The sequence below is a fragment of the Strix uralensis genome, chromosome 2 (genome assembly GCF_047716275.1).
Source record: "Strix uralensis isolate ZFMK-TIS-50842 chromosome 2, bStrUra1, whole genome shotgun sequence".
Taxonomy (NCBI): Eukaryota; Metazoa; Chordata; class Aves; order Strigiformes; family Strigidae; genus Strix; species Strix uralensis.
In genome coordinates, this window is record NC_133973.1 from 111,798,742 (window position 1) to 111,813,919 (window position 15,178).

Here is a 15,178-nt window from a genome sequence, read left to right on the forward strand (position 1 = left end):
CCAACTCTGCAAACTCTAAATTGTAGACTGGAGGCAGCGATGGACTGGGACCTTAGCTCTCCATTACAGGCATGAAAGGAAATGCAATGACCTTGGAATGGATGACTTTTGTACTTACTCTCAATTTTAAATACCTGCGCCACCTGTGGCAAACAAGAAAATTCTTGAAAGACACTAGGAGAGGACAGGTTAGGTAGGTAGGATACACTTGGCATTCATCTTATTTGCTACCATGATATTCAATTAAACAAATGACATTATTAAGAATTATTGGAAACTCACAGATTTTTCATATTAAGCTAATAAAAAAATCAAGACATCAAATTGTACTTCCAGCAAGCTGTGTTATTTCCTATCTGTGGAAACTGATAGGAAAATTGTCTACTTCCTATCAAACTATTAATCTATCAAGAAATAGATGCAGCAACACTACTAGTTACAGACAGGAACCCAAAAAGTCACCATCTGAATATAAAAAATACTAATAAAATGAGTACAAGATATTAACCGATCAAAGCAAAACACACAAAACTTTTATAGGAAAAGATGAAGAACGGGAGTTGAAATATTATTCTTGCCCACCTCACCAATGTTTCCATTTCACGGATTTACAATAGGTGGGCAATATACTCTGTAACAGGGCTACCTATATTAAAGAGTGAAAATAATACTGACTGAATAATAATAAACTGACTGAAAATATGCCTATGTTTACTTTGCTACAAATTTTAGGTGGGTATATATATCACCTTTAAGAAAGTTAAGGTGGACCTAGGCATTGCATTTATTTAGTATGATAAACAGTAAAAGTATTTTCAATCTTTATTGTATAGTGTATGTGATCTAGCAAATCCAGTTAGTAATTTATAGAATAAGTATATAAAATAATTTTTTGAATTATTTAATCTATTTAAGCAAACAGCCACAAGTCCTTCTACTTTCAACTATCTTCCCAATATGGTACAGTCCCAAAGGAATTCAAAACCATACACAAGAGACTGCAAGTGAACAAATCAAGTCCTTCCTATCATGTTGCCCATATAGTATAATCAAAGGTAACAACAATAGTATCATAACAGAAAAAAACACTGTATGGAGTTTGCACGGCAAAGTTTTGGTAGCGAGGGGCCTATAGGGATGGTTTCTGTGAGAAGCTGCTAGAAGCTACTACGTCCGACCAAATCAATGCCAGCCAGCTCCAAGACGGACCTGCCGCTGGCCAAGGCTGAGCCCATCAGCGATGGTGGTAGTGCCTCTGGGATAACATATTTAAGAAATAGGGACAAAAAAAAAAAAATGCGCAACAGCAATTGCAGCCAAAGAGAAGAGTGAGAATATGTGAGAGAAACAACTCTGCAGACACCAAGGTGCACTGCTCAGATGGAGGAGGTAGAGAAAATTGGGAGTCAAGTTAAGCCCAGGAAGAAGGGAGGGGTGGGGGGGGAGGTGGTTTTAAGATTTGGTTTTATTTTCTCATTATCCTATTCCGATTTGATTGGTAATAAATTAAACTAATTTCCCCAAGTCAAGTCTGTTTGCCCGTGATGGTAACTGCTGAATGATCTTGTCCTTATCTCAACTCACAAGTCTTTCATTCTATTTTCTCTCCCTCGTCCAGCTGAGGAGGGGGAGTGATAGAATGGCTTTGGTAGGTACTTGGCATCCAGTCAGGGCACCACAAGCACTCTATATTTCTTTTTATTACATAAACATCTTATTGACCTAAACTGCTAAATTTTCCATACTATCCGGAGTACTGAAAAGCAGGATGAAACTAACAGTCTTGGCAGCTGAGGGACCACCCACCTGAATAGCAGGTGCATCACGTAATCTAAGAAAACATACTTTTTTGCCTCAGTCTTTACTGGAAAGTGCTCCAGCCACACTGCCCAAGACACAGAAGGCAAAGGCAGGGACTGGGAGAATGAAGAACCACCCACTGTAGGAGAAGATCAGGTTTGAGACCATCTAAGGATCCTGAAGGTGCACAAGTCCATGGGACCTGATGAGATGCATCCGCAGGTCCTGAGGGAACTGGCAGATGAAGTGGCTAAGACACTATCCACCATAACTGAGAAGTTGTGGCAGTCCAGTGAAGTTCCCACAGACTGGAAAAGGGAAAATAAAATCCCCATTTTTAAAAAGGGAAGAAAGGAAGACCCAGGGAACTACAGGCCAGCCAGTCTCTCCTCTGTGCCTGGCAAGATCATGAAGTGCAGCCTCCTGGAAAATATGCTAAGGTACATGGAGGTTCTTGGTGACAGCCAACATGGCTTCACTAAGGGCAAATCATGCCTGACAAATTTGGTCGCCTTCTACAATGGTGTTACAACATTGGTGGATAAAGAGCAACTCACATCATCCACCTGGACTTGTGCAAAGCATTTGCCACTGTCCTGCACGACATCCTTGTCTCCAAGTTGGAGAGACATGGATTTGATGGAGGGACTACTCTGTGGGTAAGGAGTTGGCTGGATGGTTGCACTCAGAGAATTACAGTCAATGGCTTGATGTCAAAGTGGAGAGCAGTGATGAGTGACGTTCCTCAGGGTTCGGTATTGGGATTGGCTATGTTTAACATCTTTGTCAGCGACATGGGATTGAGTGCACCCTCAGCAAGCTGCTGATGACACCAAGCTGTGTGTTGCGGTCGACATGCGGGAGGGAAGAGATGCCATCCAGAGGGACCTTGACAGGCTTGAGAGGTGGGCCTGTGCAAACCTCATGAAGTTCAACAAGGCCAAGTGCAAGGTCCTGCATATGAGTCAAGGCAATCCCATGCACAAATACAGGCCGGGCAATGAGTGGATGGAGAGCAGCCCTGCGGAGGAGGACTTGGGGGTATTGGTAGATGGAAAACTGACTATGAGCCAGCAATGTGTGCTTGCAGCTCAGAAAGCCAGCCATATCCTGGGCTGCATCAAGAGAATTGTGACCAAAAGGTTGAGGGGGGTGATTCTTCCCCTCTACTCTGCTCTCGTGAGACCCAACCTGGAGTACTGTGTTCAGCTCTGAGGCCCCCAACATAATGACATGGACCTGCTCGAGCAAATCCACAGAAGGGCCGTGAACATGGTCAGGGGGCTGGAGCATCTGCCTTATGACAACAGGCTGATTGAGTTCATGTTGTTCAGTCTGGAAAAGAGAAGGCTCCAAGGAGACCCTATAGTAGCCTTCCAGCACTTAAAGGAGGCCTACAGGAAAGGTGGGGAGGGAGTTTTTATCAGGGACTGTAGTGATAGGAGAAGGGGTAACAGTTTTAAGCTGAAAGAGTATAGATTTAAATTAGCTATTAAGTAGAAATTCTTTGCTGTGAGGGTGCTGAGGCACTGGAACAGGTTGCCCAGAAAAGCTGTGGCTGCCCCCTCCCTGGAAGTGTTCAAGGCCAGGTTGGACGAGGCTTTGAGCAACCTGATCTAGTGGAAGGTGTCCCTGCCCATGGCAGGGAGGTTGGAACTAGATGATCTTTAGGGTCCCTTCCAACCCAAATCATTCTGTGATGATTCTATTAATTTAGAAGATTAAAATTTTAAGTGGAACATGACGTTTAAAAAACAAAGTGTTCTCTCATGGTCCTGTTAACAAACCCCTTCTAATATTAAAAAAAAAAGAAACTAAATAATTGAGAACCTTGATTTTGGAATGTGCAGGAGAGAAGGAGGTGAGAAGGATTCAGAAAAGTAGTCTGGATACCTAGGACACTTACACTGGGATAATCAAGCTATTTATACTTCCCAGCTCTCAAGAACACATTAAGACAAAAGGCAGCACAGCTATTCAAGGGACAACTTCTTAGTGCCCCCAGTTGGCTACCAGAAAGAAATAAATTCTATAGGCATAGTAATCCTTTACAAACATAACTGTCTACTGTCTTCAAGCATCATCTGGACCTTTTTTTTTTTTTTTTGGCAAAGTGATATAAACATTATCTGCTTACAAAAATACATGTATTGTAACGGCTGAATGCAGCCTTTGCTGCTGTTGCAGATATATTTCATAGGTAAGAAGGGTATAAACAAGTATCAAATACAATTCAACAACTGCATTTTGGAAAGGTACAAATAAAGAGAGAATAGTCTGAAAAACAAGGGGAAAGAAGGGAAAGACTCAGTAAGTCTAATTCTTCCTTTATTCCACTCTACAAACGAATCTTAAATGTATCCCTAGTTTTCATGTTTAGCCCCCTTTCCCCATTATTTCCTTTCTTCGCCAGAAGAAATCTTTTATTCCTTTATTTGCCTACTTCCTTTCTCACTTAAACTATTATTTTTCTCAGTATCTACATCCTATTAAATATAAGAAAAATAATGCACATATACCAAAACCATGGCAATTCGATGTTTAAGTTATATCTCATCAAGCAGCCATGGGCTTAAAAATCTTTTGAATATGTTTTTCAGTTAGGATCACATCTTCTATTATGCATTTGTACAATCATATAGCATAATGAATTACAGATCTCTTTTTAGAATATAATCTAATTATAGGAGAAGAGCATTGATTTATTCAAGAACAACTTTTTTCTTCCTACTTAGAGTTCAACTAACTCCAGAAATGTTCTGTACATTTTAAATTGAACTTTATGAATGTTCTCACTCACTGGAAAGACCACACACTTGGGAAGAATTAGTCTTTATCTCGATTTATAAAACTTACATTATATTAGCTCTCCATTTTTAAACAGACCTAGTTACAGCTTTATCACCTATTACAGACTCAGCTCATTAATGAATTTAACATGTATTTTATTCATATCTATGGACACATACACACATAATCTTCCTTAAATTTGAATAAAGCATTTTTGCCTATTGTCCAGTAAATAAAAACATACAGGGATACTTTTTTTTCTAAAATTATTTCAAAGCAGCATTGTTTTTTCTATTTCCCTTACTTCACAATACTTCAATGCAAAGTACATACTGGAAAACAGACTGTGAAAAAGTAAGTATCCCACATGAGCCAATACACAACCAGCTTTTCTGTCTTTACTACGGAATGAAATAATTTGCATCACTCTACTGCTTGGAAGTAAAATTCATTATTCTTAAGAGTGGTATTGCTTCTAACATTTTACTAAAATACTCTTATGAAATACATTAACTTTTCACACTATGGAAACAAATAAAACCCAGCATCCATCTTAACTACATATATTTGGGTGACCTAAGGGAGAAAAAGATGACTGACAAAATTTCACCAAATTTATTAACTTCTTAAATTAGATTGAGACAAGTGATCTTTCATGAGAAATTATACCAATGTATCACTTTCAGTTAAATTTTTCAAAATTGTAAGCAATTTAATTATTTTTCAGTTAACTAACTTATTACTGAACCATCTAATTCAACAGGAAATATCCAAAATAATAGCAGAGTTTTCTAAGTAGGAAAATAAGCCATGTACTGAGAATTAAGCACCTACTTTATAAATTTATTCAAATACAAAAGTCAGTTTATGCTGCCCCTAAACACTGTTTTCTAGCAGGTTTTGGTTACATATCATCCTACAGGGAAACACCATACCAGTTCTTCAGCATTACCTTTTCAGTTTTGTTACCTCCAAAGGTTTAGGCCACACACTTTGTTCTGACAAGTTTACACACTTTGTGTTGCCACTAGAATAGGAGACTGCCCTGACAAGCAGGTGGCAAGAATCTTTGCAAAAATAACTGCAGGTGAACTAGCTTTGAACATGTCAGTGTGGGTACTGACAGATTCCTAAGCAGTCCTTTGCAGGCTACACATGGAAGCATTCATTTAACTTCTGTGCAGGTTTTTCAACCTAGGGGTTACTTCCATAATATCAGAGCAGAGACTTCATGTGCCCCTGTTTAAAGCTCTCTTGGTGTGTACCCAGCCACTGTTGAAACTGTAACATGGCCGCATACCTCTATGACTTTCTGACCACTTATTAATATAGAGGGAGATATCTGCCCTTAAATTTTGAATGTTATTAAATAGGAATATAACATAGACTTTGAGAAAGTAAACAACATTGCATTGTCAAGTAAAAGCACATTGTTTTTTTCAGAATTTGCAAGAACTGTCACAAAACTATCCTTAAAAGACTCTAGAGTGATTTGAATTAATTATTTAATCCAATCAATTTTATGTCAGTTTCATCTGGAATCTCATCAGCTTAATACAATTTACACCTCTCTACAGTAAACTCATTTTTTAAAAACAGTATTACTTTCAAAGAAACAAGGGTAAAATGTGAGTCACAGCATTTACAAAAGAAAACAAAAGAAACATTCACACAACAAAAATGGAAATATTCTTAGTTTAATTTAGTTTTTATCTTGCTTAAAGGAGCTTACCAAACTGTTGTTTCCACCTGACTGTCGTGCAGCTGTCGATTGTCTAACTGGGCAAAGAGAGGAAAAAGAACTTGAATCCCTCCAATGGAATGAATTGCACTGTGAATGGAGTGGGTTACGATAGCTTTCACATCCTAAATTAATAAAATAAATAAATAAAAGGAAAAACATCAGTTAGCCTCAATTTTAAAGGACAGTTACAAACATAACTTGAGAACACTTTAACACTGAATTGAGTGCAAACTAAATCAGACTTGTTTTGACTTAGTTTCATTACTTATGTTTCAGTTATATACTTAAAGGCAAACATTAAACAGAAAAACTTCAGTATCGTGGCAAACTGTGCCTCATGGTATGATGTATATATTTCTTAATGAAGAAGTAATTGTCTTTTGCTCTATAAAGTGAGCAAAGAACAAACAGTTCAAGTCATAGGTATATTAAGAGCTGAAATAATACAAAATAATGTCTTTGTACACTAGCACACAAATCCTCTTATTATCCAAATGATGTTGAGCTAACAGTAATCACAGAACATCAAATTAGTAGCACAAACCTGAAGCATAAGAGCATGGGGGGAGTGTACAAAAATTGAAGGGTTTTCCTTTGGTGAGGATTCAAGGCATAGCTGAGCATCAGTAGCCTTTGCATTATAAGTAAAAGCAATGCTACTTGCAAGTTTACCATCATATAGCACTTGTTTATGATGCTCAGCCAGATGAATGTCACTCTCAGATTTAAATTTGAATGTGCTCTGAAAAAAAAAACAAAACAAGTTTTACCACGTAAATATTTTAAACAAAATACTTGCCACAAAATGTGCAGAAAATACATTAGACTTGAGAGGGAATACAGAAACTGTTAAACTTTAATTTTCCAGTAGTTTAATGCTACTGAAGAATGAGACTTTTTTTTATTTACTCCACATCGACAAGTCAATATAACATTTGGTATTTTATGTAGCATAATTCCTCTCTGCTTTCAGCATCAGTGTTTCAGAAGTAATTATTTGGAAGAAATGTGTCACACTAAACAGCTATAAATATGTTAAAAAATTGAGCATGCAACGCATTAAAAATAAAGCACAAATGAAATACCTTGTATTTTACTTTATATAAACTCACTCAAATTAGAATATGAAATTGTATACCATTTTGATTAAAGGAATAGTTACTTTTAAACAGCATTAAAACTCATGCTTCATTAACAGTCAGAAGTATATATAAACAAGCTACTTACACTTAAAAAAAAATCCAAATAAAACTATAAATGCCATATTTCAAATTAATGATTCTCAAACTCAAAGCTTTTACAAAGGAAGATTGAAAATTTCTATTATTCTTAAATGTACTATGATTCATATCTGATCTAAAACTAGGTTCCTGGCAACACTGACAAATCAATCAAGCACAAGAAGATAGATTTCTGCCTTTCTGCAAAGCATTGTCAGATTTACTTATAACTATTGCATGTAACAATCATTTGACAGTGGCAAAAAGACAACTAGTAGTAACACAGTGCTATACTGATAAAAGTAAAGCAAATTTGTTAGAAATGACCACCATATAATTAATGCAATATATATATATATAATGTTATATTTTAAAATCTTTATTCAGTTTCAAATAATTTATTGTTGAGGTTAATTATGAATCATTTTTCTTGTTTTCACTGCATATAGCCATGATAATTCTCTTTATCCCTTTGGTCCCACCAAATCTTTCCTTCTTGCCCCTCCCCCCCCCCCCCCCCCCCCCCTTCAGTAAGAAATCCGACATCATGAAAGTATTGAAAGTACTATCACTAGGGTTTTGGTTATCCAGGTGAAGCAACTTTGACATCTGGTACAAGCAGTGTGAGAGCATAAAGACAGCAAAAAAGAGCCTTAGATTTAACATATTCTATATATGGTATAAATATATACAGGATCCATAAAGAAGATTTAAAGGATAGTTGTTGTTCCTACATGAATGGCAGAGGGAACAGAGAGCTGAGAAATACTCCCGTACTGTCTTCTCCAGTAAAAGCAGCTGTGCTTGATCAGGACCACTACTTAAACATCAGCAGCTCTCCCCTTTCCTTTAGCAGCAAGAGTGTTGCTTTTTGATTTACCATTCACCCCATTTTGCTACTGTGATTCAGTGATTGTAAGTATAAATTATTTTATACTATATAATTGGCTTAAGCAAATTTGAATTTTCAAGAGTATTTTGTGTTTGTATGTGTGTGCATGAATGCATTTTTACTCCAATCTTTGTACATGACAAGAAGATTGATACTGCAGCACTGATCAAGACCAAACTCAGATGCAGCAACATATGGAATAATCTGATAACCCTCCCATACACATTTCAAAACAAGTTAAGAGGAGTGACACAGACTTGACAGGGCTATTAGGACAGGGCTTTGTTGAAACATCCCTTTATAAACGGCACCAAACTCTGCTATCAGATGCATCTCTTCCTCCCACATTATCTTCCTTGCCCCACTATTCCGTGCTTATCAGCCCCTCAGGATCCCAGCTGAGACATGCTTCTCTCTTCTTTGCTGCCTGGGAATCAAGATGGGTAGCAGAAAAAGCACAGTGAGAGCAAGGATGATGCTCTCATTTCCTTTCTCTTTCTGCAGCCTCCAGCAGCTGAAAGCGTCAACATAGTAGGTAAAAGTCCTGTTCAGCAACTGAAAGACTCAAAATGAACATGCTTTATTACAGATAAAACCTGGGAATGCAAATACTGAATTCTACTATGTTTCTACTAAATATAATTTAAAATTTCAAAACACTTTATGGATGAATCCAGGAAGACTTAACAGGGAACAGGCAAATCGCATAGTTCTACTGCCAGTGTATTTTCCTCTCTTCCCCTCTTAAAAGTTTGATCATGTGTAATTTCTATGCAATAGTTACTAAGTGTGGCAGCTTTTCAATACTGCTACTCACACAGTCAATGTAACATTTTTTGTTAAAAAAAAAAAAAGAATAGGCCTTTTGCTACAACCGAAAATTTACTATTTCACAGTAAAATATCTATTTGCTTAATAAAGAAATTTTTATGCTAAGGCATGCTGGTTACAACTAGATGCATTCAGGACGACATATTGAGCAAGACCAGCATGTAAGTATTATGAACTGTTTCTATGTTACAACTTTCTGTAATAAGCAGGTAATGTGCAATAAATAATATATTCTATATATAAATTAATATAAATATTATATTTAAATAATAAACAAAGATTATTTTAATGAATTCTCTAGTTAATCTTAAAATCCATTGCTTCTACCTGCGTCACTGGATGGGCGTGGGACAAGGTGCAACTGATTCACTTTTCTGTGTAGATCAAGATCTGTCTTTCTCAAATTCTGGCTTTGGTGTTATTTGCAACATTACATGCTACATATATTCACAGATGTGTGTCTACTGCACTGTCCTGAGCTCTGGTATGTTGGTAGAGTATGCAGATTTCTCTGTATTTCAGAAGTCTGAATGGCAGTCATTGTAGACTAGAGGCATTACGAATGATTGTGAGGGTAGCTGAATGAGAGGTAAAATCATAGTCTCTTGTCATGAACAAAGCAGGTAGAGCACTAAATAAGGGAAGGTCTCTTTCCCTAAAGAATCAGAATCCTGGGATATAGTGGACTAAAGTAAGAATTATAAATCAAAGGAACTACCACAGGAAAGAAAAAACACCTGTATGAAGACATTCTCCAAAAATTCTCAATTATTTTGAATAATACTCCTTTGGGAGAAAAGCTTTGGTGCAACGGGTGTTCACAATGCATCTAGAATAGTTGCTCTTTTGGAAAACTTGAACAAGTGATTCTCCCAGGTGGCTAACAGTATCAATATTTAGAATGAACAGGACATGTAGTGAACTACTTAAGAAAAGCTTCTGAAAGGCAATTTTGCATCAGCAAGTTAGGTAAGGGCAAGAATGTGATCTCTAATGTCCAGCAATTTGAGCTACGTGTCAATTGAAGCTCCCTTGGACCATGAAATACCATACTGAAGTGTTCTGAAATGATGAACCTTTGCACCCACACAGAATCTGAAAGAACTTATGGAAATAAACTTAACTGAGACATGACAGAGGCAAGCTTTGAGTGAAAGCCACAATCAGTGACCTTCATTTTTTCAGTCATGGGTAGATCTTGGGTTGGAAGAAGGTGAGAAAAAAGGGTTCTGTTTTGTCTTATTTTTTTGAAATAAGGAAGTTAAAGAAAGAAATTGTGTTATTCCTAGGGTCCTGCTCTAGGAACCTGCTCCTTTTAACTGCTATTAGTAAAATATACTTTCAGATTCTTAGACAAGGAAGGAAATGACTTTACAGAGGAAGGAGGCATTAACTGTGCTGGGAACACAACCTAAACCTAAAAACATGATATGCCAAAGAAGAATATCCCCAAAGTATTAAATTTAATCTAACTGACATTTTACAATAAGCAGTAAGAAGATACAGGTGTGAAGAAATGTAGTTTAAAGGAAGCCTATGAATCAAGGAAGGTAATTTGACAACACTGTAGTAGGGTTAGTGCAGTAACTGCTGGAAACATCATTTAGCGTGAAAGCATGTATGCCTTATGAACCTTTTCAATACTCACAAAATATTACATAATAATTTTCACTTCCTGAAACCAATGAAAACATTATTCCTCTTTGATATCATTTCAGTATGCTGCTGCAAATCCAGGAACTTAATAAATTCATAAAGATGTATGACATTTATTATTAAGAAGTAAAAGGTTACGTTACTTTCTTCTGGATGACCAAAAAAACATTTGCAGAAATATTTGTTCAAACAAAATACAGTATTAAGTTTGGAATAAAGTACCCCTTGTTTGCACAGGTGATATACTTCTCTTGACTGACTAAACATTTTTAGTTTCAAGGCAGGTTTTAACCATCAGCTGTATTCAACAGACTTCCTCTCTCCAAGTAACCTTGACATATATTTGGCTATTCACACTACATATACCATAAAAGATATTTTCAACTGTCACTGCCATTCAAGTGTTAGCTTTCATCAAATGATTTAGAGCAATCATTTTCAGCACAGCAAATTAATATTACTAGAATCTAAATGTTGATTTTTACTTGCTAATTTTAAAAGTTTTTATTTTCAGCGTATATGATATATACTAAAAAACTGAAAGTCTACTTCAGATGATACTGCAAATTTCAAAATTGGAAAAAAAAATGGGAAAAATTGATGGTAGAAATTCAACAGTTTTTAACTGGGGTTAGATTCATTTCCAAGCCTTTCCCACTAAGCAGTTTCTGCAGACTTCTGCAAAGTATCTGCATTTTTTTTCTTGATGAAATAATACTGTACATAGCCATTCCAAGACACAAGTGATTGTTCATACTAGAGATTCAAGTTTATGCATGCACCATTAATTTGTCCAAACTGTCCCCTAAATGTCTCTGGCAAAGCATGACTAAAAAGCTCAACTTTTACTTCAACGGAACCGTTTTAAACTGTGCAGTTGAACAGAATTGGTTTATTATGCCCTGTGGAATGTTAATCTGCCCTAACTCAGGTTTTAAACATGAACAGTAAAGAAAGTTATTCCCCTGGTATTCAGTACACCAAATACAAAATTGTTCTAATCTGATTAGGATCCAAAGTCAAATTTGACATACAAACAAGTTTCAGCTATGCTTTAAAGAAACAACTTGCACCTTTCCAAAAGCTGGTGGAAATTAACGTTAGTTAGGATACTTGAAGAAATACTATTCTTCTGCCGAAAACAAATCAAATAGCTCTACATGAACCTAAGAGGAATATCTACATGCATACGTATCTTCCAATTATAACTATCAATTATTTTCTTCTTCCAGTTTTTAAGACCCATTATTACCTTATATCCAGGTCCTAACTGATGTATTGCAAAAATCTGTGCAGGGTTGAGTGCTTCAGTGAATACATACACTGCTCCAAGCTGGCCACAGAACACTCTATTAGCATCAGCAGTCTCCGAAGAGCCAAGAAAACATTTATCATAGCTCTGTATCAGAAAGAGGCAATGTTAATGAAGTTTAGTCATACAAACTATACAATGAAATAATATTAATATACAGCTACTGAAGCCAAAAAATAAAGGGAGACTGTAATTAAGAAAATAAATCAATCACTTGTTACTTCAGTACCTGATTCTCTGTAGTTTTTAATATCGTAGCATTGTTTCACAGGTCAGTATTACAATGCTGTTATGACTGGCTGCTAGGATTTGGTTCTTATTAATTTTTCAACATACAACAGAGAAAATTAGAACAGTACATTCAACTACCAAATAACCTTCACTACTGCCTTCTAGGAAATATGAAAGCCTTGAAGTTCCTTGTAATTATAATCAGAACTCCCACTGCTAACACATGAGAACACGCACCAAAATGCACTCTTCTTCCACTGTTGTGCTAACAGAGCTAAACATCTCTAGCAGAAAAAAACAATTACCAATTTTTCTAGTTTGCAACTGGTGCACAGTCTTTCTCTAAGATTACAGCCTATAACGATTTGGTTTGACCTTAAACTCCTCTTCTGTCTTCTTCCACATCATAAGAGTTGTTATTTTCCATTCCTCCTTCCATCAACTATCCCTCTGCACAAAGACCTTCTGCAGTTCTCCATCTGTCCAATTCCTATTTCAGTTTTGAAGTATTTTTTGTGGCTTTTTTTTTTTTTCAATTTAAATTTATTTTTCAAGAATTAGCTTAAGTTCTTCTGGTGCTTCTGAGAAAAAAAGGCTTTCAGGTGAAATAAAGTTTAGAACTTAACTTTCTAGAATAAAGATCCAGGGAACTGGAAAACAAGATGCAGCACAAGAGAACAACAGGAAGGGCAAGGATGTTTGCAAGGTTATTCTCTCAGCTTCCTTGAGTCACATGTACTTTATTTAATGGACACGAGGATCAAGCATCACTTTTTGACTTGAATCAGCATCCAGTAGAATCTGCGTTAGGAAGTCTGCTTTTTCATCCTGCTTGGTTGCTGAGTCTTCCCCTAAGAAAAACTTTTTTCGCTAGAGAATGGAGTCAAATACAGTGATTTGCTACAGCAACTGATCCAAGTGGATAAGCTATTAACAAGGAAAAGAGGACTCTGTCTAAAGAGTTCAGGACGAAGTCAAAGATCTGGAGCTCAGCTTTGCAACAGGGTGAGGGAAGAAGTATCCAGAATTGTATCTCTGATTTATTCTGCTTTTGAGCAAATACCTCTTCTAGCTTTTTTCCCTTGGAATTTCTAAATTTTTTTATAATTTTTTTTGGACAAAACTAAAAAAACTACAACAAAATTGATTCACAAAGTTATATTCAGGATGCACAGTGCAAAGACGGGCTATGAGACCACTTTGACTACTGGTAAATCTAATGGTGAAATTTCCTAACAATTTGCTGAGACATACATTCCTGCCTATTACAGGGTATTTTCCTCGATTCTTCTAGTTATCATTAATTGTACAACAGCCATTGTAGCTCTCAATGGATTACAAGTTTTACATATAATTACATTCTAGGTCTGTTAGCCTGTAGTAATTTCCAGTTCTGTCTTTTATCATTCTGACCAGATTATTACACTTTCCCATTTTCTGGTGCTTCACTCTGGATTAAGTGTTTCCTTTAATTTTAACTGGAGGGGAGGGCTAACTCCTGATCTTCTGGTAATTTTTATTCACTTCTGTTCCAAATGCCAAACAATCTATAAACCTTATTTAATTATTTAATAAATATTTATATAATTTAGACATATAATTTATATAATACATATTTGTTTATTTATTTATTTAAAACCAGCACCCAAAATTTATATAATACATATTTATTTATTTATTTATTTAAAACCAGCACCCAATACTCATAGCTCATTTGGTCTTCCTCTAGCTATCTCACATTTCCAGTTTTAAACCTGATGGACACCAACTGATTCAAGTTTGTTTGCCTATTTCTGTACATCCCTGATAGCATGTCATTAATGACCCAAAGATGAGTGGACTGCCAGATCTGCTTCATTCAGTGCCTTGGTCCAAATCCTCCTATTTTGTTGACATAAAAAAATTAAACTCTTAGGACTTATGGACCTTGTTACTTAAGGACATAACTTTATCCTTAATATTCTTGATGCTTATAAGCGTTCTTTCAAATGCAGACCAAGTGTTATTGATGTCATCAACCTGTTTGCTTTTCACCAGTTGTGTCAACTATTTAAATCCTACAGCTTCCTTATCCTACAACAGAAATGCAAAGTTCTGTGAAAGATGTCAGGACATATTCTGACATCCCCATATTCTACATCTTGAAGAGAAGTTTTATGCTTTCTCTCATGTTACTTCCTACAGATTAGGAATTTTCCCCAGTTAAGAGCTATAATAGCCAAACTCTTCCAATTTAACTTCCATCTCAAAGTGTATTTGATCTCTTCTAAATAATTAACTCCATAAGGCATCTGGAGCTGATCATGACTACTGACCAGCTAGCAATTGCGCACATATGGTTATGTTATAGCCTGTCATGCATTACACTTCATCTTTTTGTCATAATCTTTAGCTACACTTACTCCTTGGAATATAAACTCAATGAATTATTTACCACTTGTATTTTATTTTTTGGGAAAAAATAAAATAAAATAAATTCACAGTCTCTACCAAGACAAACCTATGCTTAAAAAAAAAATATAAATTCAACTCAGTCCTTTAATCTTAAACTTAATAATGCAAATTTAATGGATGTTTTATTAATCTAAAAAATATTTAATCATAATGCATTTTGTTCGGTGGTAGCTTTGGCACAGTGAGCAACTGAAAAATCTTGTCTTAATTATATTTAAACACTAGATCTCAATTATCTTATAATGTTC

At 36.0% G+C, this 15,178-nt stretch overlaps 1 protein-coding gene across 10 annotated transcripts in view; it reads right to left on the reverse strand.

Annotated features, from left to right (window-relative positions):
- NBEA (neurobeachin) overlaps positions 1-15,178 on the reverse strand; it is a 514,855-nt gene that overhangs the window by 377,753 nt on the left and 121,924 nt on the right. For all 10 annotated transcript variants that reach the window (XM_074859829.1, XM_074859824.1, XM_074859821.1 and 7 more), the window contains exons 8-10: positions 12,186-12,332; positions 6,879-7,076; positions 6,323-6,456 (exon numbers count right to left, since the gene is read on the reverse strand). In XM_074859829.1, coding sequence (XP_074715930.1) covers positions 6,323-6,456; positions 6,879-7,076; positions 12,186-12,332 — 479 coding nt within the window. The remainder of the gene's footprint in view (positions 1-6,322; positions 6,457-6,878; positions 7,077-12,185; positions 12,333-15,178) is intronic.